At 43.5% G+C, this 26735-nt stretch overlaps 1 protein-coding gene across 1 annotated transcript in view; it reads left to right on the forward strand.

Annotated features, from left to right (window-relative positions):
• Positions 1 to 4227, forward strand: part of LOC137523100 (phospholipase A2 inhibitor and Ly6/PLAUR domain-containing protein-like) — a 39771-nt gene extending 35544 nt beyond the window's left edge. Inside the window, exons 5-6 of the mRNA XM_068243315.1 lie at positions 192 to 314; positions 2589 to 4227. Of these exons, the coding sequence (XP_068099416.1) occupies positions 192 to 314; positions 2589 to 2707 (242 nt within the window). The 3' untranslated portion in view covers positions 2708 to 4227. The remainder of the gene's footprint in view (positions 1 to 191; positions 315 to 2588) is intronic.
• Positions 4228 to 26735: the final 22508 nt, after the last annotated feature.

Here is a 26735-nt window from a genome sequence, read left to right on the forward strand (position 1 = left end):
CACGAAGGACCTATATGATATCCTTATTATACGATTTCTGGACATGGGAGACGCTATGGAGATACGAGGGTGCAAACATATGGGGCCCACACTGATATTTAGCAGGAGGGCACTTGGTTTGTAATTACTCACCTGTCTACACATATTTTCCCATTATTGATGAATGTTTAATGTTTTTCTCTGTCATGCAGTTTCTGTTAATGGATTAAAGTGTCCTACAATGTATTCTTCCCCTGAATTTCAAAGCCAAGGAATAGAAAGCTGCAGGGGAGATCAGAATCTTTGCTTCAATTATACAAACACCCAAACTACAGGTAATGCGATTAACAGGACTTAAAAAGGCCATGTAGTGACATATAGCAGAATGCAGTAAAGAGGTCCTGTAGTGACATATAGCAGAATCCAGTAAAGAGGCCCTGTAGTGACATATAGCAGAATGCAGTAAAGAGGCCCTGTAGTGACATATAGCAGAATGCAGTAAAGAGGCCCTGTAGTGACATATAGCAGAATGCAGTAAAGAGGCCCTGTAGTGACATATAGCAGAATGCAGTAAAGAGGCCCTGTAGTGAAATATAGTAGAATGCAGTAAAGAGGCCCTGTAGTGACATATAGCAGAATGCAGTAAAGAAGCCCTGTAGTGACATATAGCAGAATGTAGTAAAGAGGCCCTGTAGTGACATATAGCAGAATGCAGTAAAGAGGCCCTGTAGTGACATATAGCAGAATGCAGTAAAGAAGCCCTGTAGTGACATATAGCAGAATGCAGTAAAGAGGCCCTGTAGTGACATATAGCAGAATGCAGTAAAGAGGCCCTGTAGTGACATATAGCAGAATGCAGTAAAGAGGACCTGTAGTGACATATAGCAGAATGCAGTAAAGAGGCCCTGTAGTGACATATAACAGAATGCAGTAAAGAGGCCCTGTAGTGACATACAGCAGAATGCAGTAAAGAGACCCTGTAGTGGCATATAGCAGAATGCAGTAAAGAGGCCCTGTAGTGACATATAACAGAATGCAGTAAAGAGGCCCTGTAGTGACATATAGCAGAATGCAGTAAAGAGGACCTGTAGTGACATATAACAGAATGCAGTAAAGAGGCCCTGTAGTGACATATAGCAGAATGCAGTAAAGAGGCCCTGTAGTGACATATAGGAGAATGCAGTAAAGAGGCCCTGTAGTGACATATAGCAGAATGCAGTAAAGAGGCCCTGTAGTGACATATAGCAGAATGCAGTAAAGAGGCCCTGTAGTGACATATAGGAGAATGCAGTAAAGAGGCCCTGTAGTGACATATAGCAGAATGTAGTAAAGAGGCCCTGTAGTGACATATAGCAGAATGCAGTACAGAGGCCCTGTAGTGACATATAGCAGAATGCAGTAAAGAGGCCCTGTAGTGACATATAGCAGAATGCAGTAAAGAGGCCCTGTAGTGACATATAGCAGAATGCAGTAAAGAGGCCTTTCTGCTACAGGTCACTACCTGTAGCAGAATGCAGTAAAGAGGCCCTGTAGTGACATATAGCAGAATGCAGTAAAGAGGCCCTGTAGTGACATATAGCAGAATGCAGTAAAGAGGTCATGTAGTGACATACAGCAGAATGCAGTAAAGAGGCCCTGTAGTGACATATAGCAGAATGCAGTAAAGAGGCCCTGTAGTGACATATAGGAGAATGCAGTAAAGAGGCCCTGTAGTGACATATAGCAGAATGCAGTAAAGAGGCCCTGTAGTGACATATAGCAGAATGCAGTAAAGAGGTCCTGTAGTGACATACAGCAGAATGCAGTAAAGAGGCCCTGTAGTGACATATAGCAGAATGCAGTAAAGAGACCCTGTAGTGACATATAGTAGAATGCAGTTATAAGGGCACTGTAGTGACATATAACAGAATGCAGTAAAGAGGCCCTGTAGTGACATATATTAGAGTGCAGTAAATTATTGTGGATAGCCAGGTTTCATCTTGAGAAAAACTTTCTATATCTACAGCATATATTGTTGTATATTGGTATGTAGCCCCGCCCACCCACTGAGGCTTAGCCTAGGCTATTTATTATGCAGAATACACCCCCAAGCATTTTCTACTTGCTTTAGAACACTCAATTAATGAATATTCCACTTAGATTACTTGCCAGTACTAAAGATGTCACCTCCCGTGATACATTTCAGAAGGTAAATCAGGGAGAGGAGAAATTTTACAATTGAAAAAACACTGACTAAATAATTTATAAATGAATATTGTAACAAAAAATAAAAAATAAATAAATACAAAATGAAATTTTATTTATATTATTTCTTTCAGAACTAATGTACAGATCTATGTAAACATATTCATGTTTCTACTCAAAAATGTGTTCAATTGGTAGATACTTACCTTGGAAAGAATGGCTGCACTAGCACCGTCTTGCTCAGGCTCTGGTGGAAATATTATTTATATTATTATTAATATTAACTATTTTCTCTGCAGCTCAATCTCTATCTGTCTTTCCACCTCTCCATTCCCTGTGATCTATTATGTTTCCTGTCTTCTTCCTTTTAATAGAAGTGTGTGAACAATTTTTTTAAATATATATATATTTTTTTTCTTCAATAGGATACTTAAGCATTTTGGGCTGTGCTAATGAGCAGTTCTGCCGAAATTTCCGTTTCACATTTAGTATGTTTTTACCGGGAGATGTGAGCTGTGCCAATGCGACCTCTGTGCTGGTCTGAAGAGGCCTCTGCCAGAACCAACATTGTGCTTCACGACTGTAAAACCATCTGTGTGCTTCATAACTTCATGCCAAAGCTTCTCCTACTGCTGGCAAAGCTGCAATGTGATAAAGGGACTCTGAGCACCTCTCATGGGTATGCCTATAAGACTCCGACCAATACTGCAAAGTACTTAAAAATGCATACCGTTCTTTAGCTTGTGCTCTCCGCTTTCATTTGAGTCGCCATTCTACCACAAATAGTTTTTGCTCAATTTCAATTTAAAAGTTGCGGCTGCCATCTGGGCTATGTTATAACTTCCGGGACACCCCTGTCTTCTCTGTTAGAGAAGGGCATCACTGAATGAAGCAGGAAGAGGAAGTGACACGCATGGCCATTGCAAGAGGCTCCTCCAGAGGGGTCATAGCACGACTTTGTAGGAAGTCGTCTGACTTAAAGGCATGCCCATGAGAGGTGCTCGGAGTCCCTATAATTATGGTGTGACTGGTGATGTCGTTGGCTTTGCTTTTTAAAGTCAAATAATTTTTACTGAATATTTTTTCTTGAATGATGGAAGAAAAAACACAGGGCTCAATTCACAAAGAATGTGTGAGCAATGCACCACTTTCCTGAAAAATTGTAAAATGTAAAATACAGTAGAGTCTTTGTTATCCGACATTGACGGGGATCGCCTGATGCTGAATAAGTGTCTTTTCTGCTTGCTCCAGAGAATGTTAATAACAGGCCTAGCCAATACAGCGCTATATAGGGATGCACATTTTCCGCATTACTGTTTGAAATCGGCCTTTCAGGTTAGTTGAGTTAACCACGACTCTTTTATATATTCAAACACAAACATGTAGGACATGATTTTTCCTAGAGTAAAAAGTACTAAAAATTACTTTTTGAAGATTTACTTTTATCTGACAGGTTTTGGACTATCTCCCCATGGGGGATTCTTAATATTTCCTTTATTATTTACAAATGCATTTCCATGAAAAGACTGCCTGGCTGCCTCTCTACCTATTTGCACACTGTTTTGGCAGTTATACTGAGCAACTGCAGTTCAGTACGTATTTCTGGAAGTAAAGAAACCTTGATAATACCTCATGAGGAGTTGGTGCATTTCAGAAGCTGTCAGAGCAGTTAGATCTATGATGCCTACTGCAAGTAACAGCAACATGGGAAAAAGTAATTTATAGTGCCCTTTTCTTGGGGAAAAATGATGTCTAGTAACAATGCCTTGTGATTTTATTCCACAGCCCTGTTACCTGAACATAAGACATGATGAAGACACATGAATATTTTTTAAGTTTCTATAATGATCATGCCAATGCCTCGTGAAATAGTATATATTCTTCTGGGATCAGAAAACCCACTACAATAGTAGCATACAAAATGTAATTAAACATCAGTGAATAAAGTAAGAAAAAAAATATATAAGTTCCTCCAGAAGATCTTAAATTCCCCTAAGATTACGCATGTTTACTAGCTCCATTGATATCCTTAAAGAGACACTGAAGTGAACTAATTTTCCCCATTTTACCTTATAATTCGCTTCAGTGCTCTCAAACCAAGTAATCCGCTGTGTCCCAGACGCTAAACGAGCGCTGCAGAGCCCCCAAATCCCCGGGAGGCAATCCGGCAGGCATTTCCTGGAAGGGGCAGAGCTTTCAGCTTCAGCTCTGCCCCTCCTGACGTCAATCGCGGTGGATCGCCGCCTCTCTCCGCCCCTCTCACTCTTTACAGAGAGGGGCGGGGGGAGGCGGCGATCCGTGCGGCGATTGACGTCAGGAGGGGCAGAGCTACAGCTGGAAGCGCAGCAAAATCCACGACCACGTTGGTCGTGGATATTTGCGGATGGATTTGGGGGCTCTGCAGGGCTCGTTTAGCGGCGGGGACACGGCAGAATACTTGGCTTGAGAGCACTGAAGCGACTTATAAGGTAAAATGGGGAAAATAAGTTTGCTTCAGTGTCTCTTTAAAGTGGTTTAAACTCTGACAAAATTTTCAACAAAAATGTGTTTTTCTACTTTTTATAACCCAAACAATTATCAAATTTGCTTTTGTGCACAAGTATTAATATTCATTTAGATATTATAACTTCCCAAAGTTCAGTTAATTTACTTGGGAAGCTGCTGGTGCATTTTATTTATAACTGTTGTCATTCCGTTGTGAATGCTGCCAGCAGTTATTTCTGATCTGTGTTTCACCCCGGGAGGACTCATCGGCTGAAGTCCTGCACAGCCAGAGAATGTTTACATAAATGTATCAAGTAAAGAATGTGTACACAAGATAAGATTATAAGCAGTTCGGATGCGGGTTCTCCCTGCAGAAGAAAGAGTCAGCCCTGTGATGTAACCCTTTGAATGCTGTTTTACTAAAAAAAAATTGTGTTAGTATATTATATGCTGTAAATAATCTTTTAGAGCAAAGAAGAAATCCTGGGTTATATTCCGCTTTAATGAAATCTACTATTAAAAATTAGTGATGAGCCAAAATGTCACATTTGTGTATTTTTTTTTATTCATAATTAATTTTGTCATGAATTCATAATTTCATGTCTTAATTTTGCATTAAATTGTAATGTGTGGTACACTCAATTTCATAATTTATGAGTAACACAAGATTGTTATTTCCTTCTTGTTTTACGTGAACATTCATCACTAAAATAATGGCAATTACAAATATGATCATATTTATGAGAATTTCATAACAAAATAATGTTAATTGTGAAAATAACCGTAATTGTGAAAATGTCACGTATAGTCATTATTATGTGCAATTTCATGTAATCACAAGTGCGATTTTTCAGATAGGATTCTAATTACAAACGTTATGCAAAATGAGTATCATTACTACTAGAGATGTTCGCATTGGTTGGCAAACACTTGGTAGGTTCGACCCGCCCCTATACATTATAATGGAGCCAAAAACTTGACCCCCTCACCCCAGAGTGAGCAGACACATGGCAACCAATCAGCAATCCCTTCAACATGGACCGCCTCCCCCCCACCTATCAGAAAGCCAGCACAGAAGCCATTTTGCAATCTGTGTTTGGCTTCTGTGCTAGGCAGTTGAGGGACAATGTGCTGCTGACAGGGAGAGCGTTAGGTAGGCCTGTGTTTTGTGTATTCAGTGCTGATTCTTGCTGCTACCTGTCCTGAACAGCTAAGCTCTTGTTAGGGTTGGATACATTGTTTTTCTTGCTATTGTATTGCTGTTCTGTGCCCAGGGCACAAGTTAGCTGTTGGAGACAGGTCTGCTGGTCCTAGTAGTGCACCGACCATAACACAATAATCCTTCACCACCACTACTGGCATCTAGTATCCACTACTGCCCCCTGTATAAGGCCTCAGTGCAGAACCAGTGTTTTTGTTTGGTCACTTAACTGTCATTGAACTACCTCAGCCTGACCGTAGAGGCTGGTGCTCCCACAAACATGTGCACAAGCACTGTGGCCATGGCACAAAGATTGCCGTCAAGAGGACTTACATTTATGTCCTGGAGGTGTTAACTAGTAAAAACAAAGATATGCTCACCTGACATAATCACTAAAGGTCTTTGTGGTTGTTTGCAGTGCGATTGTGTTTTCATCTGTCAGTGTCAAGTGGGCCTAACCCTTACACTACCTGATGGACGTGAACGTTTTAAAGCACTTTATTCCACCCATTTAGGAATGTAATGTGATTTCTGATTAAAACATGACTCTGCGTCAACTGTGTAATTTTTGGTGGGACCGTGCCATGGATCCCCGTCCAGCATGCCACGGTCCATGTGTTAAGACCCTTGAAAAAACCTTTCCATCACTTTTGTAGCCAGAAACTGTCCCTCTAGGTTTTACAATTTGCTTGCCCATTGAAGTCTATGGCGGATCGCCCTGTTCGCAAACATTTGAGGAAATTTGCGTTTGAAATGCAAAACCAAAAATTTGATGTTCGGTCCATCTCTAATCTCTACTAATTATCTTGGACAACTAAGACTGGCAAGGCACGGTGTCCAGTTGCTCAGAAACATTCTTTTATAAACCTGCTGTACATGAATTGGACTTATAACTTTACTTAGACTAGGGACATTGGTTGTTTTCCTTTTCCTAGTAATTACATTTCTAGCTACAAATACATTACCATTATATCCAGTTCGGCCTATCTGGACGAGCTTCCTCGTCCAGATAGGCACTGCTGCTGCCGCCGCCTCGTGCGCGCGATCGGGCGCGCCCCCGCGCGCGCTCCCGCTGCCTGCCGCTAGCCCCCCGATCAGTGAATGGGAATATAATTCCCATTCACCGATCTATCTTCCCCGCAGAAATACCGACGCTTTCTCTCCAGAGAGCGTGGTATTTCTGCCCCCAGGAAACATTTCCCCTACTTTTAAGTTCCTAGATGCGAAATTGTTCGCATCTAGGACTTTTTTCACTGTGGCCATCTTGTGGCCGAATAGTAAACTGCACCACAATTTATTTTTAATTAAAAAAAAAATATATTTTACATTTAAAATTAACAGTTTCCCTCCCACACCAAAAATTACCCACATACACTTTTTTTATTAAAAATAAAAATAAAAAATACAATTAAAAAAAAACAAAAACAACATAAATAGTTACCCAAGGGTCTGAACTTTTTAAATATGCATGTCAAGAGAATATGTTATTATATTATTTAAAATTATAAGCTTATAAACAGTGATGGACACAAATTGAAAAAATGCACCTTTATTTCTAAATGAAATATTGGCACCATAAATTGTGATAGGGACATCGTTTAAATGGTGTAATAAGCGGGACAGATGGGCAAATAAAATACATGAGTTTTAATTACGCTAGCGTATATTAATTTCAAACTATAATGGCCAAAAACTGAGAAATAATGATTTTTTTTCATTTCTTTCTTAATCTTCCTGTTAAAATAGATTTAGAAAAGAATAATTCTTAGCAAAATGTAGCACCCAAAGAAAGCCTAATTAGTGGCGAAAAAAACAAGATATAGATCAATTCATTGTGATGAGTAGCAATAAAGTTATAGGCGAATGAATGGGAGGTGAACGTTGCTCGGATGCATGAGATTTTCGGACTGCGGTGCTGAACCGGATACACTAAATTAAACCTTCATACATCTGTCAGATGAATAGGCCAACCTCATAAATTATTTTAAAGACATAATTCCATGCTTTTCAGTACCTGTGCATTTCCATAATACAGGTGAAACTCAAGAAATTATAATATGATATCCTGCAAAGTCAATTTATTTCAGTATAAGGTGAAACTAGTATATGAAATAGGAACCCTTTGCAGGTGTTTTGGTTGAATTAGCTGATTAGAGTCGGACACTTTGAGCCGAGAATATTGAACATTTTCACAATATTTTAATAGGCTGAGATTTTAATTTTGGGGTTGTCATAAGCTTTAAGCCATCATATACCTGTTCTAATGTGGTCTGGATTACTGCAGCCTTTTCTTGTTGCACTATCTCTGTAATATACAGTAGCTTATCTTTTTTTCTTTGTCAAGCTTTGTCAACCCAGAGAGGAATGCACTGCCTCTGCTATAATAGGTAGAAGTTGTGCACGCCCGCTGCAGGCTCTGTGTGTGTGTTTTGTTTATTAGTCACAGACAGCCTCTCAGCTCTCAATTTCAGCTTGTCTGCAGGGGAAGGAAGCTGTCCATGCTGAAAAACTGTGAGAATCCCTGACTGGAGTTCACTATGTAATAAAAACTTGTAGTATACTGTAACATTATATATATATATATATATATATATATATATATATATATATATATATATATATATATATATACAGTATACACAAACATCACTTCCTGGTTAGCGGCAATGTTTTTTGTTTGTAAACACTGCTTAAAACTGGGGATTAAAAGCCTGGATTTCAGCGGGGAGCATCGGAAACGGCGAAGAGGGATCCAGGAGATCCCAGTGACTCGATTGGTATGTTTTTTATTGTATAAATCAGACAGTACAGATTCCCTTTAACGAAAAAGCAAAGTTTTGGCCTATAATTTTTCCAGAGACCACACTTCTTGATCGGATTGTGTAAAATGTATTGAATATTATGTTCGGCTATATTACAATAGAAAGTTATTTGTTAGACACTCTGAGATTAGAGATGGGCCGATCCTACGATTTTAGGTTCGTGAACCTTCGCAGAAGTTTGCGAACCGCAATAGACTTCAATGGGGATGTGAACTTTGAAAAATAGAAAAAATTATGCTGGACACAAAAGTGATGGAAAAGATGTTTCAAGGGGTCTAACACCTGGAGGGGGGCATGGCGGAGTGGAATACATGGCCAAAGTCCCGGGGAAAAATCTGGATGTGACGTAAAGCAGCGTTTTAAGGGCAGAAATCACATTGAATGCTAAATTGGAGGCCTAAAGTGCTTTCAAACATCTTGCATGTGTATACATGTGTAATTAGTGTTCTGCTTCACACTGACACACCAAACTCAATCTGTAACGCACCGCAAACAGCTGTTTGCGTAGTGACGGCCGTGCTGGACTGGTGCGCATCGTGGTGAGAGTGTAGGCCGTGGCGGTTTTCAAGCCCATATGGTCGCCGGGCTGTGGTAGCTCAATGATAGAACAACAGTGACTGTCCAGCTGATCAAATTTGGTCTGATCACAATGAAGCAATGACCTTATTATCTTTTGTGTCCCACCCCCACCCGAGACACTCAAATAGCCGGCGGACATTGCTTCATTGTGATACGCAAGCCCCTTTACCGTGGCAAGGTAATGATCACGAAGGGAGATGGGCACATGTACATGCCTTTTGTTTTTTTGTTGCAGCCGCCCGCAGTGCAGCCAGAAAAATTAGGCAGGCATGTACACACACCAGAAAAATTAGTGTAGCGAACACAACAGGTAGTTAGATGCAGTGAGGTGGGTTCACTCAACAGTAAAGGTAGTTATATGCAGTGAGGTGGGTTCACTCAACACAACAGCTAGGTATATGCAGTGAGGTGGGTTCACTCAACACAACAGGTAGTTAGATGCAGTGAGCTGGGTTCACTCAACACAACAGGTAGTTAGATGCAGTGAGCTGGGTTCACTCAACACAACAGGTAGTTAGATGCAGTGAGCTGGGTTCACTCAACACAAAGCTAGGTATATGCAGTGATGAGGTGGGTTAAGTAAACACAACAGGTACTAGTAGGTATATGCAGTACTGGGTAGTACAATGTGCAGCTCCCTGTCACACACACAGGTAGTCACTGAATGTGCTGGGCTGCTGGCAGTGGCACACACACTATGAATTAGCAAGGCTGTGTATGCAACAAAAGTGTCAGTTTGACACACAGAAAAAAAAAGTACAGGATTAGCTCTGAAAAGAGCTGTTGAGGGGTGCTATAAGAGCAATAATAATCAGCCAGGAGCAAGCTAAGCAGCCAAGAACCTAACTAATCTGTCCCTAGGAGAACAAGTCTGCAGCAGCTGTCCCTAGTCTGTCTCTAGCAGGCACATGAGTGAGTGTAATGGCCGGCGAGCCTGCCTTATATAAGGGGGGGTGGGGCTCCAGGGCTTAGTGTAACCTGAATGGCTACAATGTGCCTGCTGACTGTGATGCAGAGGGTCAAAGTTGACTCTCATAGTTAGTGATGCTCTCACGAATGGTCGTGATCACGGGTACGCGTGATTCACGGCCATTTTTCCGCATCACGAAGGCCGTGATCCGCATGGATCACGACATTGCGTCAAATCCGGATCACGGCATGCGTACAAAAATACGGGTCACGACCCGTAATCACGGCCGTGATGCGGCCGTGATGCGGATTTTTCCCAAAACATGTCACTGGGCCAATCAGAGGCCCCTGATGCAGGCTAGAGCAACCAATCACAGGAGGGGAGGCTATGCGCAGTTAGTAATTACGGGTACCAACACGCCAGTGCGCAATGAACACTATGACATGTACGTACATGTGGATTTTATGTACGCGTGGCCTACCAATACACATGCGCATGCGCAATCTCAGTTGTTAACACGTACATTTCTACGCATGGCGGCATGGCGATACGCATGGAAAATATACGGGTCACGACAAGTCACGACATGGCATTGCAGATTTTTGCATTACTGCACATGGGGAAAGACGGGTGGAGCCGGTTGTGGAAAAAAATACGGGACGCGATCACGGGTTGATACGGATGCGGCTCCAATAATAACGGCCGCAAGCGGATCCGTGATTGAGGGGTATCCGAGCAACACTGCTCATAGTGCATTATGGGGCGAATCGAACTTCTGCAAAAGTTCGCCTTGTGCAGGCGAACGCGAACTAACAAAGTTCGCCTGGAACCGTTCGCCGGCGAACCGTTCGGCCCATCTCTATCTGAGATATCTTACCTTCAACATTTCCCCACAAACCCTCCTTTTCCAATCCCTTTCCTACTCCCTCCCTTATCCCTCTGCTTCCACTCTAACTTGTCTATGGTGGTTTCTTTAAATAAACCACTCATAGATTGTTGAGACTATGTTATGTATAATTTACAGTGGTACACTTTGATTCATACATCTATGTAATGCACATCCCTCTTTGTATTCTCCAAACAATCCTATGTATGTTCATAGTATGTTTGAATACAAATCTGTTGACGATTTATTCCTATGTTTTCCTGTAAATTCACAAAACTGAATAAAAATGTATTGTGAAAAAAATACTCCACAGACCGTATACCATAATAAAATTATTACTATTAAAATTAACTATTAAAAAGGGAAAATCATTCACATCAATGCAAATATTTTCTCTATTGGCACTAGGGCCCATATGCAATTAACCTTTTCTGATATTGCTACACCTTTCCATAAAATGCCTTTTAAACCACCAGCAAGCAAGAAATCACTCAAAATAATTCTGATAGCACTTTCTCACCTACTTTTGGGTACTTATTCAATTGTAAAATGCTGAAAAGTAAATTTTTAGAGAAGTTTTAAATTATCTCATAGGAGATAACTCAGGTGAAAAAGTGTATATGGGCCCAGGTTTATAAAAAGGGTGCCGCGAAAATATAAAACAAATATATTGCTTGTTATCTTTCATTTTCATACCAAATTTATCGATTACAATAACCCATTATTTTACAAATAATTATTTCCAAAACTGTACAATTGTTTACTAAAACTGTTCTTTGTGCTTTCTCAGAAAAGAAAGTTATTGTTTTTCAACAAACTTACTCAATATCATTTACAATTTCTTACAATAACCTAACCTCTCCCTACTCTCACAAAGAACCCTCCCCTGGTGGTGCCTAATTATAAACCCCCCGGTAGTACCTAACCCTAAGACTCCCTGGTGGTGGCTAACCCTAACACCCCCCCCCCCCCCCCCCATTGTACCTAACCCTAACACCCCCTGGTGGTGTCTAACCCTAAAAACCTCATTTAACATAGAATTTAGTATTCGGCACCAGAAAGGTTTCGGACGCTCGGATACTCGGATCCCCATCACATCAGGCACTTTTACTGACCCGAGGAAGTGGCTATCGGCCGTGAAACGTGTTGTCTAGTGCACCAATAAAATTGATTTCTTAAGCTTGAACTTCTACTAGTGTTTATACTCTGCCTAACACCAAAAAGGTAGGTCGGCTTTACCTTCCTTATGTTGCATTAAAATTTATCGCATAGAAATCCACATAGAATTTATTCTAGTAACATAGCGGTTACCACAAACTTAGTCCAGGCGCCTCCTACCTGTTTTAAATATAGCTGACACCCCTTCTGTACTAAGGGGGGATTGAGTCGAGGGCTCTCGACTGACGAATCATTTTTTTTGGAACAGCAACCACCTAGGAACCAAAAGGCCGAGTGGGGATGGTTTCTCCCCACCTGCGACTACGAGTGATTGCCTCTACTGCAACCCGCTTTTGTGAGTATAACCTCAATTGTTTTTAAATACACCCCAATCCATTAACAATATTGCACCAGATTGGGCTCCCGGATCTCTTGGTGCTTTCTCCTCCCTTGCCACTCTACATTTTGGTACAGTGAACTCATTGTCATGTTCAAGAAACCAATGTGAAATTATTCGAGCTTTGTGACATGGGCCCATATGCAATTAACTTTTTCACCTGAGTTTTCTCCTAGGAGATGATTTTTAATCTTCTACTTTAAATAATTTTTTAACATTTCGCAATTGAAAAAGTACCAGAAATTAGTTTAAATAGTACTATCAAAATCATTCTGAGCATTTTCTTGCTTGCGAGAGGGTTAAAAAGCATTTTATTCACCTGTGTGAAAATATCACCTAGGAGAAAAGTCAGGAGAAAAAGTTAATTGCATATGTGGGCCCTGGTGCATTATCCTGCTGGAAGTGGCCATCAGAGGATGGGTACATGGTGGTCATGAAGGGATGGACATGGTCAGAAACAATGCTCAGGTAGCCCGTGGCATTTAAACGATGCTTAATTGGCACTAAGGGGCCTAAAGTGTGCCAAGAAAACATCCCCCACACCATTACACCACCACCAGCAGCCTGCACAATGGTAACAAGGCATGATGGATCCATGTTCTCATTCTGTTTACCCCAAATTCTGACTCTATCGAGACTCATCAGACCAGGCAACATTTTTCCAGTCATCAGCTGTCCAATTTTGGTGAGCTTGTGCCAATTGTAGCCTCTTTTTTCTATTTGTAGTGGAGATGAGTGGTACCCGATGGGGTCTTCAGCTGTTGTAGCCCATCCGCCTCAAGGTTGTACATGTTGTGGCTTCACAAATGCTTTTCTGCATACTTCGGTTGTAACGAGTGGTTATTTCAGTCAACGTTGCTCTTCTATCAGCTTGAATCAGTCGGCCCATTCTCCTCTGACCTCTAGCATGAACAAGGCATTTTCACCCACAGGACTGCTGCATACTGGATGTTTTTCCCTTTTCACACGATTCTTTGTAAACCCTAGAAATGGTTGCGTGTGAAAATCCCAGTAACTGAGCAGATTGTGAAATACTTAGACCGGCCCATCTGGCACCAACAACCGTGCCACACTTAAAATCACCTTTCTTTCACATTATGACATTTAGCATGGAGTTCAGGAGATTGTCTTGACCAGGACCACATCCCTAAATGCATTGAAGAAACTGCCACGTGATTGGTTGATTAGAAAATTGCATTATTGAGAAATTGAACAGGTGTTCCTAATAATCCTTTAGGTGAGTGTAAGTGCCCTCATTATAGCTGTCCCCAGTATAGCCAGGTATAGGTGCCTCTAGTATAGCTAGATATAAGTGTCCCCAGTATAGTGAGCTATAGGTGCCCTCATAAGAGCTGTCCCCAGTATAGCCATGTATAGGTGCTTCTAGAATAGCTAGGTGTAAGTGCCCCCAGTATAGCGAGCTATAGGTGCCCTCATTATAGCCGCCACCAGTATAGCCAGGTATAGGTGCCCCCAGTATAGCCAGGTATAGGTGCCCCCAGTATAGCCAGGTACAGGTGCCCACCACTGCTGCTACTAATTAATGCTGGAGGGGGGAGTGTTGAGGGGAGAACCCAAGGTGAGGAAGTGGGGGAGCGGCCCTCCTCCCCGACGATGTGGGTGGCCAATACTTGCCCCTCATGTGCTGCGCCCCAAAATTATATAAATAGAACATTATTAATATAGAAAAGAGTCTCATATTTCTATGTTCAGTTTTATAGCTTTATTTTTAACCACTTAAGCCCACAGGGTTGTGCATTTTTTGCATCTGAGCATCTTTCACCTCCCATTCATTTGCCAATAACTTTATTACTACTCATCACAATGAATTGATCTATATCTTGTTTTTTCCGCCACCAATTAGGCTTTCTTTGGGTGGTACATTTTGCTAAGAATTAATTTATTCTAAATCAATTTAACAGGAATAGTAAGAAAGAAATGGAAGAAATGGAAAAAAATCATTATTTCTCAGTTTTCGGCCATTATAGTTTGAAATGAATACATGTTACCATAATTAAAACCCATGTATTTTATTTGCCTATTTGTCCCGCTTATAACACCATTTAAATTATGTCCCTATCACAATGTATGACACCAATATTTTATTTGGAAATAAAGGTGCCTTTTTTTCAATTTGCGTCCATCACTATTTACAAGCCCATAATTAAAAAAAAAATGATATTAATATACTCCTTTGACATGCATATTTAAAAAGTTTAAACCCTTAGGTGTTTGTTTTTTAATTGTAATTTAAAAAAACATTTTTTATAAAAAAATGTATTTGGGTAATTTTTGGTGTGGGGAAGTAAACAGCCAATTTATTGAATGTATTTATTTGTTAAAAAATGTATGTGTGTGTAGTTTTGTGTGTGTAGTTTACTATTTGTCCACAAGATGATCATAGTCAAAAAAGTTCTGGAAGAGTACGATGACTAGAAATGTAGCAAACTGTTCGCCGGCGAACGGTTCCAGGCGAATTTTGGTAGTTCGCATTCGCCTGCAGCAGGCGAACTTTTGCGGAAGTTCGATTCGCCCCATAATGCTCTATTGAGCAAAACTTTGACCCTCTACATCACAGTCAGCAGGCACATTATTGCCAAACACACTGCTCGAGACCTGCCCGCCCTCCCTCCTCCTCCTCCTCCAAGCAAGGTCATTATACCATTTGACTCACTTGTCTACCTACACTAATTAGTTAAGGGACAGCTGCCACCCTCCACCCTTCTACCTATTCCCTCCTCCCTTCTACCGGAGGGAGGAGACTCTCATCTGCCAGGGAATTCCAGTATTTCAAAAGCCAGCTTACATACCGTGGCTGGGGATTGAACCCAGGTCTCAGTGTATGGTAGGTAACTAACATCCATTATACCACCAACACTGCTAGCTGAAGCTAGCCTAGCATGTAAAATTTATGCTCAATCCAAAAGAAAAATAACATTTATATCATACTTTTCTCCTGGCAGACTCAAACCACCAGAGCTGCAGCCACTAGGGCACACTCTATAGGCAGTAGCAGCGTTGGGAAGACTTGCCTAAGGTCTCCTACTGAATAGGTGCTGGCTTACTGAGCAGACAGAGCTGAGATTCGAACCCTGGTCTCTTGTGTCAGAGGCAGAGCCCTTAACCATTACACCATCCAGCCACTGCTTAAGGATATGTAAGCAGGCATGGCCTTGCCTTTCGTGTTCAACAGTTGTCAAGAGAAAAATTAGACAAGACAAATAACATTTATATCACACTTTTTTCCTGGCGGACTCAAAGCGCCAGAGCAGCAGCCACTAGGGCACACTCTATAGGAAGTATCAGTGTTAGGAAGACTTGCCTAAGGTCTCCTACTGAATGAGTGTATCACACCCTGGTTATTAGCTTTCCACAATAGTGACATTTGTGGCTTGTGACGTGTGTGTGCGCGTGCGTGCGTGCGTGTGTGTGTGTGCATGTATGTATGTGCCGCGATCACTCGAAAACGCCTTGATCGATTTGAACGAAACTTGGTATACAGATCCCTTACTACCTGGGATGATATGTTCTGGGGGTCTCGGGTCCCCCCTGCACACATGGGCGGAGCTACAAACAGCCAATCAGATTTCACCCATTCAAGTCAATGGAAAAAATGTAAAAGGCTGCCATTCTCACAGTAATCAAGCCACAGTCTCCACACTTGGCACAGGTGGTCACTTGGTGACCGAGGTTACAAATTCAGGAAAAGTGGGAGGAACATAACACAGCCAATCAAATTTCAGCCATTTATTTTAAATGGGAAAATGTAAACTGCAGCCATTCTTAGACTGTTAATCGCAGGGTTCTCAAACTTGCCACAGTTGGTCACTGGGTGAATGCGATTAAGATTCAAGAAAATGGGTGGAGCCTACAACAGCCAATCAAAATTCACCTATTGATTTTCAAGGGGAATATTTAAACTGCTGCCATTCTTACACTGTTAATGGCAGAGGCTTCAAACTTGCTATAGTCTGTCTTTGGGTAACTGGGGTCCAAATTCACTAAAGGGGCAGGGCCACAAACAGCCAATCAGATTTCCTTGGTGGATAAACTGCTTCCATTCACACATTTTTGATGCCAGGAACCTGAAAGCTCACAAACTTGGTCACTGGGTGACTGTGCGTCAAGGTTACAAAAAGTGGGTGGAGCCAAAAACAAATTTGACTAGGAAAATATAAACTGCAGCCATTCTTACACTGTTAATGGCAGGGTTCTCAAACTTTGCACAGTTGGTCACTGGGTGAATGAGATTAAGAATTTGGAAGGTAGGTGGAGCCTACAACAGCCAATAAAAATTCACCTTTCAATTTTCAAAGGGAATATTTAAGCTGCTACCATTCTTATACTGTTAATAGCAGATGCCTCAAACCTGGTACAGTTGGTCACTGGGTGATTAGGGTTCAAAATCAGAAAGGGGCGGAGCCACAAACAGCCAATCATATTTGTTTATTTTTCAATGGGAATATACAAAGTATTGATACCAAGGACCCCAAAGCTGATAAACTTGATAGAGTGACTGTATGTCAAGCTTAGAACAAGTGTACGGCGCCAACAACTTATTTTTTTACATGGCAGGATTCCCAAACTTGACACAATTGGCCACTGGGTAACTAGGATTAATGTTCAGAAATGTGGGTGGAGCCTAAAAACAGCCAATCAAAATGTACCTATTGATTTTCAAGGGGGAACATTTACATTGCTACCATTCTTACACTGTTAATGGCAGAGGTCTCAAACCTGATACAGTCAGTGATTCGGTGACTGGGGTCCAAATTCACTAAAGTGGGTGGGTGGAGCCACAGCCAATCAGATTTTTTAGATTGATATCAGCCATTCTGTTATTGGCAGGGTTCTCAAACTTGACACAGTTGGCCACTGGGTGACTGGGACTAATATTCAGGAAAGTGGGTGGAGCCTACAGCAGCCAATCAAAATTCACCTTTTGATTTTCAAGGGGAATATTTGCATTGCTGCCATTTATACACTCTTAATGGCAGAGGCCTCAAATCTGGTACAGTCAGTCACTGGGAGACTGGGGTTTAAATTCTGAAAAGATAGTGGGCCAAAAACAGCCAATCAGATTTGTTTAATTTCAATGGTAAAATGCAACTTATTGATGCCAAAGATAGTGTTGGGCGAACATCTAGATGTTCGGGTTCGGGCCGAACAGGCCGAACATGGCCGCGATGTTCGGGTGTTCGACCCGAACTCCGAACATAATGGAAGTCAATGGGGACCCGAACTTTTGTGCTTTGTAAAGCCTCCTTATATGCTACATACCCCAAATTTACAGGGTATGTGCACCTTGGGAGTGGGTACAAGAGGAAAAAAAAATTTAGCAAAAAGAGCTTATAGTTTTTGAGAAAATCGATTTTAAAGTTTCAAAGGGAAAACTGTCTTTTAAATGCGGGAAATGTCTGTTTTCTTTGCACAGGTAACATGCTTTTTGTCGGCATGCAGTCATAAATGTAATACATATAAGAGGTTCCAGGAAAAGGGACCGGTAATGCTAACCCAGCAGCAGCACACGTGATGGAACAGGAGGAGGGTGGCGCAGGAGGAGAAGGCCACGCTTTGAGACACAACAACCCAGGCCTTGCATGAGGACAAGAAGCGTGCGGATAGCATGCTTTGTACCACCATGCAGTCATAAATGTAATAAAGATAAGTGGTTCAATAAACAGGGACCACGCGGCAACGCTAACCCAGCAGCAGCACACGTGATGGAACAGGAGGAGGCGCAGGAGGAGAAGGCCACGCTTTGTGAGACACAACAACCCAGGCCTTGCATGAGGACAAAAAGCGTGCGGATAGCATGCTTTGTACCGCCATGTAGTCATAAATGTAATAAAGATAAGAGGTTCAATAAACAGGGACCACGCGGCAACGCTAACCCAGCAGCAGCAGCAGCAGCACACGTGATGGAACAGGAGGAGGCGCAGGAGGAGAAGGCCACGCTTTGTGAGACACAACAACCCAGGCCTTGCATGAGGACAAAAAGCGTGCGGATAGCATGCTTTGTACCGCCATGTAGTCATAAATGTAATAAAGATAAGAGGTTCAATAAACAGTGACCACGCGGCAACGGTAACCCAGCAGCAGCAGCAGCACACGTGATGGAACAGGAGGAGGCGCAGGAGGAGAAGGCCACGCTTTGTGAGACACAACAACCCAGGCCTTGCATGAGGACAAAAAGCGTGCGGATAGCATGCTTTGTACCGCCATGTAGTCATAAATGTAATAAAGATAAGAGGTTCAATAAACAGGGACCACGCGGCAACGGTAACCCAGCAGCAGCAGCAGCAGCAGCAGCACACGTGATGGAACAGGAGGAGGCGCAGGAGGAGAAGGCCACGCTTTGTGAGACACAACAACCCAGGCCTTGCATGAGGACAAAAAGCGTGCGGATAGCATGCTTTGTACCGCCATGTAGTCATAAATGTAATAAAGATAAGAGGTTCAATAAACAGGGACCACGCGGCAACGGTAACCCAGCAGCAGCAGCAGCAGCACACGTGATGGAACAGGAGGAGGCGCAGGAGGAGAAGGCCACGCTTTGTGAGACACAACAACCCAGGCCTTGCATGAGGACAAAAAGCGTGCGGATAGCATGCTTTGTACCGCCATGTAGTCATAAATGTAATAAAGATAAGAGGTTCAATAAACAGGGACCACGCGGCAACGGTAACCCAGCAGCAGCAGCAGCACACGTGATGGAACAGGAGGAGGCGCAGGAGGAGAAGGCCACGCTTTGTGAGACACAACAACCCAGGCCTTGCATGAGGACAAAAAGCGTGCGGATATAGCAGCAATGCTTTTTGCCGCCATGCAGTCATAAATGTAATACAGATGAGAGGTTCAATAAACAGGGACCGGAAACGCTAAACCATCCCAGATGTTCATCGGTCATGTTACTTGGTTGGGGTCCAGGAGTGTTGCGTAGTCGTTTCCAATCCAGGATTGATTCATTTTAATTTGAGTCAGACGGTCTGCATTTTCTGTGGAGAGGCGGATACGCCGATCTGTGATGATGCCTCCGGCAGCACTGAAACAGCGTTCCGACATAACGCTGGCTGCCGGGCAAGCCAGCACCTCTATTGCGTACATTGCCAGTTCGTGCCAGGTGTCTAGCTTCATGCCCGGTTTCAGGTCCAGCGGTGCCAGCCACAAATCCGTCTGTTCCTTTATTCCCCTCCAAATTTCCTCCCCTGTGTGCTGCTTATCCCCAAGGCAGATCAGCTTCAGCAACGCTTGCTGACGCATGCCAACAGCTGTGCTGCACTGCTTCCACGATCCTACTGCTGCTGGTGCTGGGTTAGCATTTCCGGATGAGGTACAGCTTTGAGATGCGTTGGAGGAGAAGGAGTCAGAGAGGTAGGTGCTGCTGTTGTTATCCAGCTGTTTGCGGCGTGGGCAACACCCGCGCCGTAGCAGGTGAGGAATCGCTGCCAGGCTCCACAAGGTTCCCCCAGTGCGCGGTAAGGGAGATGTATCGACCCTGGCCGAACGCACTCGTCCAGGTGTCAGTGGTGAGGTGAACCTTGCAGGCAACGGCATTCTTCAAGCTTCGGGTTATTTAGCTGACCACGTGCTCATGCAACTCAGGCACTGCAGAGCGCGCAAAGTGGTAGCGGCTGGGAACCACGTAACGTGGGATGGCCACTGACATCATGCCCTTGAAGCTGTTTGTCTCCACCACTCGATATGGCAGCATTTCGCAGGCCAGAAGCTTGGCTATGCTGGCTGGCTGTTACTGCCACGGCCCGGGGGTCATTTGCTGGCAATTTCCTCTTGTGCTCAAACATCTCAGAAACAGACAACTCAACCGTAGCGCTGCACACCGAAGGGCTGTTGGTTGTTGTGTTTGATGAACACTGGGAGACCTCAAGAGCACTAGTCCGGAAAGTGACAGTGTCAGCATCGTCTGATGTTTGTGAATGTTGTGAACCACGCAATGGCTGGGCTACTGCTGCTGCTGAGGCGGGTCTGGTGGTGAGTCTGGTGAACCCAAGGGAGGCAGTGTTGCTGGTGGTACCCTGTCCTGCCGCGTTTGCCCACAGAGTGGGATGTTTGGATAGAATGTGGCGGCTCATGCTGGTGGTGGAGAGGTTGTTAATACTTTTCCCCCTGCTCAGGCGGGTCTTGCACACCTTGCAAATCGCCATGGTAACATCCTCAGTGCAGTCTTCAAAGAAAGCCCAGACTTTAACTGGCTGAGGACTCGGACCTCGTGCGTGATGTGCTGGTGCTGCTTAACCCACTGCTGGACGCTTGAGAGGTCATCCAAGTAATTATCTGGTCCTGTTCTTTTGGATCTGTGAGGGTTGTTGTCCTGGACAACATGGGCAGTATTGAGTGGGTTTTCTTGGGTGCTCCCCTGTGGCCTGTACGTGAACCGTCAGGGGAAACACCTCTTCCCTTGCCCCTCCCTCTTTCACCGGATTTCTTCCTCATTTCACTTATCCTTAAAGTACACGCTGACTGGCAGCAGTACAGTGGCAGTACAGAAATGCTATACAGTGGTGGGTGAGCGGTGTACCACTATTGTCAGCAGTGACACAGAGCACAATGCTATACAGTGGCGGGTGAGCGGTGTACTACTGTTCCCAGCAGACACAGAGTGGAAGTAAACACAATGCTATATAGTGTGGCTGAGCCGTGTACACAGAGTGGCATTAAACACAATGCTATATAGTCTGCTATATAGTCACCCCGAACAGGGTGATGTTCTGCAGAACCCGAACAGTGGCAAACACTGTTCGCCCAACACTACTGGGAGGGAACGCAGATTTTAGTACCTAAACACACGATACAACATGTTTTCCGGGGTCGGACTCTGAGGCACATACAGATGGTCCCGATCATCATCCTCATCATACAACTCTTCTCCTGAGTCTGACCCACCCACCACCTCTGCCACCCCAACATCCCCAGACACAGACCCCTCATCGTCCTCAACATTAACTTGGGATGCTGGCCTGAGCCAGACCTCCTCCTCCACATCAGGCCCCATCATCTCCTCAATGGCAGCCCTCATTAATCGCTCTGGCGACGGACTGATGGACACAACGTTCTCCTCCGGGGAGGGCTGCTGCTGACCACTGGCTGCTGGGGTGGATGTTATAGCTTGCGTGGGGCGTTGGCTGTTGCTGTTGTTGGGAGTGCTGCTCACAGCGGAGGTCTCTGGGGAACTCATGTTGAGCTCATATAGTGGTTGACGGTGAGTGGAGTATTACTGATCCCAGCAATATACACACTGACTGGCAGAGTACGCAATGCTATATAGTGTGGCTGAGCGGTGTACACAGAGTGGCAGTAAACACAATGCTATATAGTCTGGCTGAGCGAGCGGTGTACTACTGTTCCCAGCAGAATCAGAGTGGCAGTAAACAATGGTATATAGTCTGGCTGAGCGGTGTACATAGAGTGTCAGTAAACAATGGTATATAGTCTGGCTGAGCGAGCGGTGTACTACTGTTCCCAGCAGAATCAGAGTGGCAGTAAACAATGGTATATAGTCTGGCTGAGCGGTGTACATAGAGTGTCAGTAAACAATGGTATATAGTCTGGCTGAGCGAGCGGTGTACTACTGTTCCCAGCAGAATCAGAGTGGCAGTAAACAATGGTATATAGTCTGGCTGAGCGGTGTACACAGAGTGTCAGTAAACAATGGTATATAGTCTGGCTGAGCGGTGTACACACAATGCTATATAGTCTGCTATATAGTGTCAGTAAACAATGGTATATAGTCTGGCTGAGCGGTGTACACAGAGTGTCAGTAAACAATGGTATATAGTCTGGCTGAGCGAGCGGTGTACTACTGTTCCCAGCAGAATCAGAGTGGCAGTAAACAATGGTATATAGTCTGGCTGAGCGGTGTACACAGAGTGTCAGTAAACAATGGTATATAGTCTGGCTGAGCGGTGTACACACAATGCTATATAGTCTGCTATATAGTGTCAGTAAACAATGGTATATAGTCTGGCTGAGCGAGCGGTGTACTACTGTTCCCAGCAGAATCAGAGTGGCAGTAAACAATGGTATATAGTCTGGCTGAGCGGTGTACACAGAGTGTCAGTAAACAATGGTATATAGTGTGGCTGAGTGGTGTACACAGAGTGTCAGTAAACAATGGTATATAGTCTGGCTGAGCGGTGTACACAGAGTGTCAGTAAACAATGGTATATAGTCTGGCTGAGCGAGCGGTGTACTACTGTTCCCAGCAGAATCAGAGTGGCAGTAAACAATGGTATATAGTCTGGCTGAGCGGTGTACACAGAGTGTCAGTAAACAATGGTATATAGTGTGGCTGAGTGGTGTACACAGAGTGTCAGTAAACAATGGTATATAGTCTGGCTGAGCGGTGTACACAGAGTGGCAGTAAACACAATGCTATATACTCTGGCTGAGCGAGCGGTGTACTACTGTTCCCAGCAGACACAGAACAGTAAACAGAATGCTATATAGTGTGGCTGAGCGAGCGGTGTACCACTATTCCCAGCAGACACAGAACAGTGAACAGAATGCTATATAGTGTGGCTGAGCGAGCGGTGTACCACTATTCCCAGCAGACACAGAACAGTAAACAGAATGCTATATAGTGTGGCTGAGCGAGCGGTGTACCACTATTCCAAGCAGACACAGAACAGTGAACAGAATGCTATATAGTGTGGCTGAGCGAGCGGTGTACCACTATTCCCAGCAGACACAGAGTGGCAGTAAACAGAATGCTATATAGTGTGGCTGAGCGAGGTACACAGAGTGGCAGTAAACAGAATGCTATATAGTGTGGCTGAGCGAGCGGTGTACCACTATTCCCAGCAGACACAGAACAGTGAACAGAATGCTATATAGTGTGGCTGAGCGAGCGGTGTACCACTATTCCCAGCAGACACAGAACAGTGAACAGAATGCTATATAGTGTGGATGAGCGAGCGGTGTACCACTATTCCCAGCAGACACAGAACAGTAAACAGAATGCTATATAGTGTGGCTGAGCGAGCGGTGTACCACTATTCCCAGCAGACACAGAACAGTGAACAGAATGCTATATAGTGTGGCTGAGCGAGCGGTGTACCACTATTCCCAGCAGACACAGAACAGTGAACAGAATGCTATATAGTGTGGCTGAGCGAGCGGTGTACTACTGTTCCCAGCAGACACAGAACAGTACACAGAATGCTATATAGTGTGACTGAACGAGCGGTGTACTACTGTTCCCAGCAGACACAGAACAGTACACAGAATGCTATATAGTGTGGCTGAACGAGCGGTGTACCACTATTCCAAGCAGACACAGAACAGTGAACAGAATGCTATATAGTGTGGCTGAGCGAGCGGTGTACCACTATTCCCAGCAGACACAGAGTGGCAGTAAACAGAATGCTATATAGTGTGGCTGAGCGAGGTACACAGAGTGGCAGTAAACAGAATGCTATATAGTGTGGCTGTGCAAGCGGTGTACTACTATTCCCAGCAGACACAGAGTGGCAGTAAACAGAATGCTATATAGTGTGGCTGAGCGAGGTACACAGAGTGGCAGTAAACAGAATGCTGAGCGAGCGGTGTACTACTATTCCCAGCAGCGACACACAATGACTGGGGGGGACCCTGGCTAGCGTGGCTGGAGCGCGAACTACCCTGCCTGCCTACCCAAAGCTAAACCCACAGACAAATGGCGGAGATATGACGTGGTTCGGGTATTTATTTACCCGAACCACGTGACAGTTCGGCCAATCAGAGCGCGTTCGGGTCCGAACCACGTGACCCGTTCGGCCAATCACAGCGCTAGCCGAACGTTCGGGGAACGTTCGGCCATGCGCTCTTAGTTCGGCCATATGGCCGAACGGTTTGGCCGAGCACCGTCAGGTGTTCGGCCGAACTCGAACATCACCCGAACAGGGTGATGTTCTGCAGAACCCGAACAGTGGCGAACACTGTTCGCCCAACACTAGCCAAAGACCACAAAGCTCATAAACGTGGTCAGTGAGTGACTGTATGTCAAGGTTAGAAATAGTGGGCAGAGCCAAAAACAACTTTTTACATGGGAAAATATAAATTTCAGCTATTCTTACACTGTTAATGGCAGGGTTCTCAAACTTGACACAGTTGGTCACTGGGGGACTAGGATTAATATACGGAAAAGTAGGTGGAGCCTACAAGAGCCAATCAATATTCACCTATTGATTTTCAAGGGGAATATTGAAACTGCTGTCATTCTTACACTGTTAATGGCAGAGGCCTCAAACCTGCTACAGTCAGTCATCAATTGACTGTGGTTCAAATTCACTAAAGGGGTGGAGCCACAAACATCCAATCAGATTTGCTTTTTTTGGATAAACTGCTTCCATTCACACAATTTTCATGCCAGGAACCTAAAAGCTCACAAACTTGGTCATTGAGTAGTGACTGTGTGTCAAGGTTAAAAAAAGTGGGTGGAGTCAAAAACAGATTTTTCTGGGAAATTGTAAACTGCAGCCCTTCTTCACTGTTAATGGCAGGGTTTTCAAACTTTGCACAATTGGTTACTGGGTGACTGGGATTAATATTTATAAAAGTGGGTGGAGCCTAAAAAAGCCAATCAAAATCACCTGTTGATTTTCAAGAGGAATATAAAAATTGCTGCCATTCTTGCACTGTTAATGGCACAAGCCTCACACCTGGTACAGTTAGTCATTGGGGTTCAAATTCAGAAAAGGGGACAGTTTCATTTCTTGGGAAAATACAAATTATTGATGCCAAGGACCCCAAAGCTCACAAACTTGGTCATTGAGTGACTGTATGTCCAGGTTACAAAAAGTAGGCGGAGCCAAAACCAAATTTCACTGGGAAAATGTAGACTGCAGCTCTTCTTACACTGTTAATAGCAGGGTTCCCAAACTTTGCCCAGATGGTCACTGGGTGACTGAGATTAATATTCAGGGAAGTGGGTGGAGCCTATAATAGCCAATCAAAATTCACCTGTCGATTTTCAAGGGGAATATTTAAATTGCTGCCATTTTTACACTGGTAATAGCAGATGCCTCAAACCTGCTACAGTTGGTCATAGGGTGACTGGGGTTCAAATGCTGGAGAGGGGCAGAGCCACAAACAACCAATCTGATTTGTATAATTTATATGGGAATATACAAATTATTGATGCTAAAGACCCCAAAGCTCACAAACTTGGTCATTGCGTGTTTGTGTGTTAGGGATAGAAGAAGTGGGCGGAACCAACACCAGTCAAATACATACCCAGGCAATGCCGGGTCATCAGTGAGTGGAGACAAATACAAATTTTACTGGGAAAATGTAAACTGCAGCCAGTCTTACACTGTTAATGGGAGGGTTCTTAAACTTTGCACAGTTGCTCACTCAGTGAATGGGATTAATATTCAGAAAAGTGGGTGGAGCCTACAAAAGTGTATAAAGCTTCACCTATTGCTTTTTAAGGGAATATTTAATTGCTACCATTCTTGCACTGTTAATGGCACAGGCCTCAAACCTGGTACAGTTGGTCATTGGGTGACTGCGGTTCAAATTCAGAAAAGCGGGTGGAGCCACAAACAGCCAATCAGATGTTTTCCATTGCAATGCAAATGATTGATGCCAAAGACCACACAGCTCACAAACTTGGTCATTGAGTAATTGTGTGTTAGGGTTTTAAAAAAGTGGGCGGAACCAACACCAGCCAAATACCTACCCGGGCAACGCCGGGCAATCAGCTAGTATATACAGTATATATATATATATATATATATATATATATATATATATATATATATATATATATATATATATATGTATATATAAATATATATATATATATCCTCATTTTAATCGTAATGAGTTGTGGAATACATTTTGATGTGCCCTTACAGCTTGATCCCCAGTCACATAAAAATAGGCAGTGATAAACTCAATCCATTATATAAAAAAAATGACTGATACATTTTTTTTTTTACTGATATACCTTACAAAGTGTTTGCAACGTGTTTCACAGGTATAGTACTGCTTCTTCAGGCAATAAAAAAGGAACATACAACAGTATTGGGTCAGGGATGCACTCGGTGTCTCTAAGGAAGTAGGACTATACCTATGAAATGCGTTGCAAACACTTTGGGGAGCATATCAATAAATGTAAACCTGTTGAAATT

This window comes from Hyperolius riggenbachi, chromosome 6 (assembly GCF_040937935.1).
Source record: "Hyperolius riggenbachi isolate aHypRig1 chromosome 6, aHypRig1.pri, whole genome shotgun sequence".
Classification (NCBI taxonomy): Eukaryota; Metazoa; Chordata; class Amphibia; order Anura; family Hyperoliidae; genus Hyperolius; species Hyperolius riggenbachi.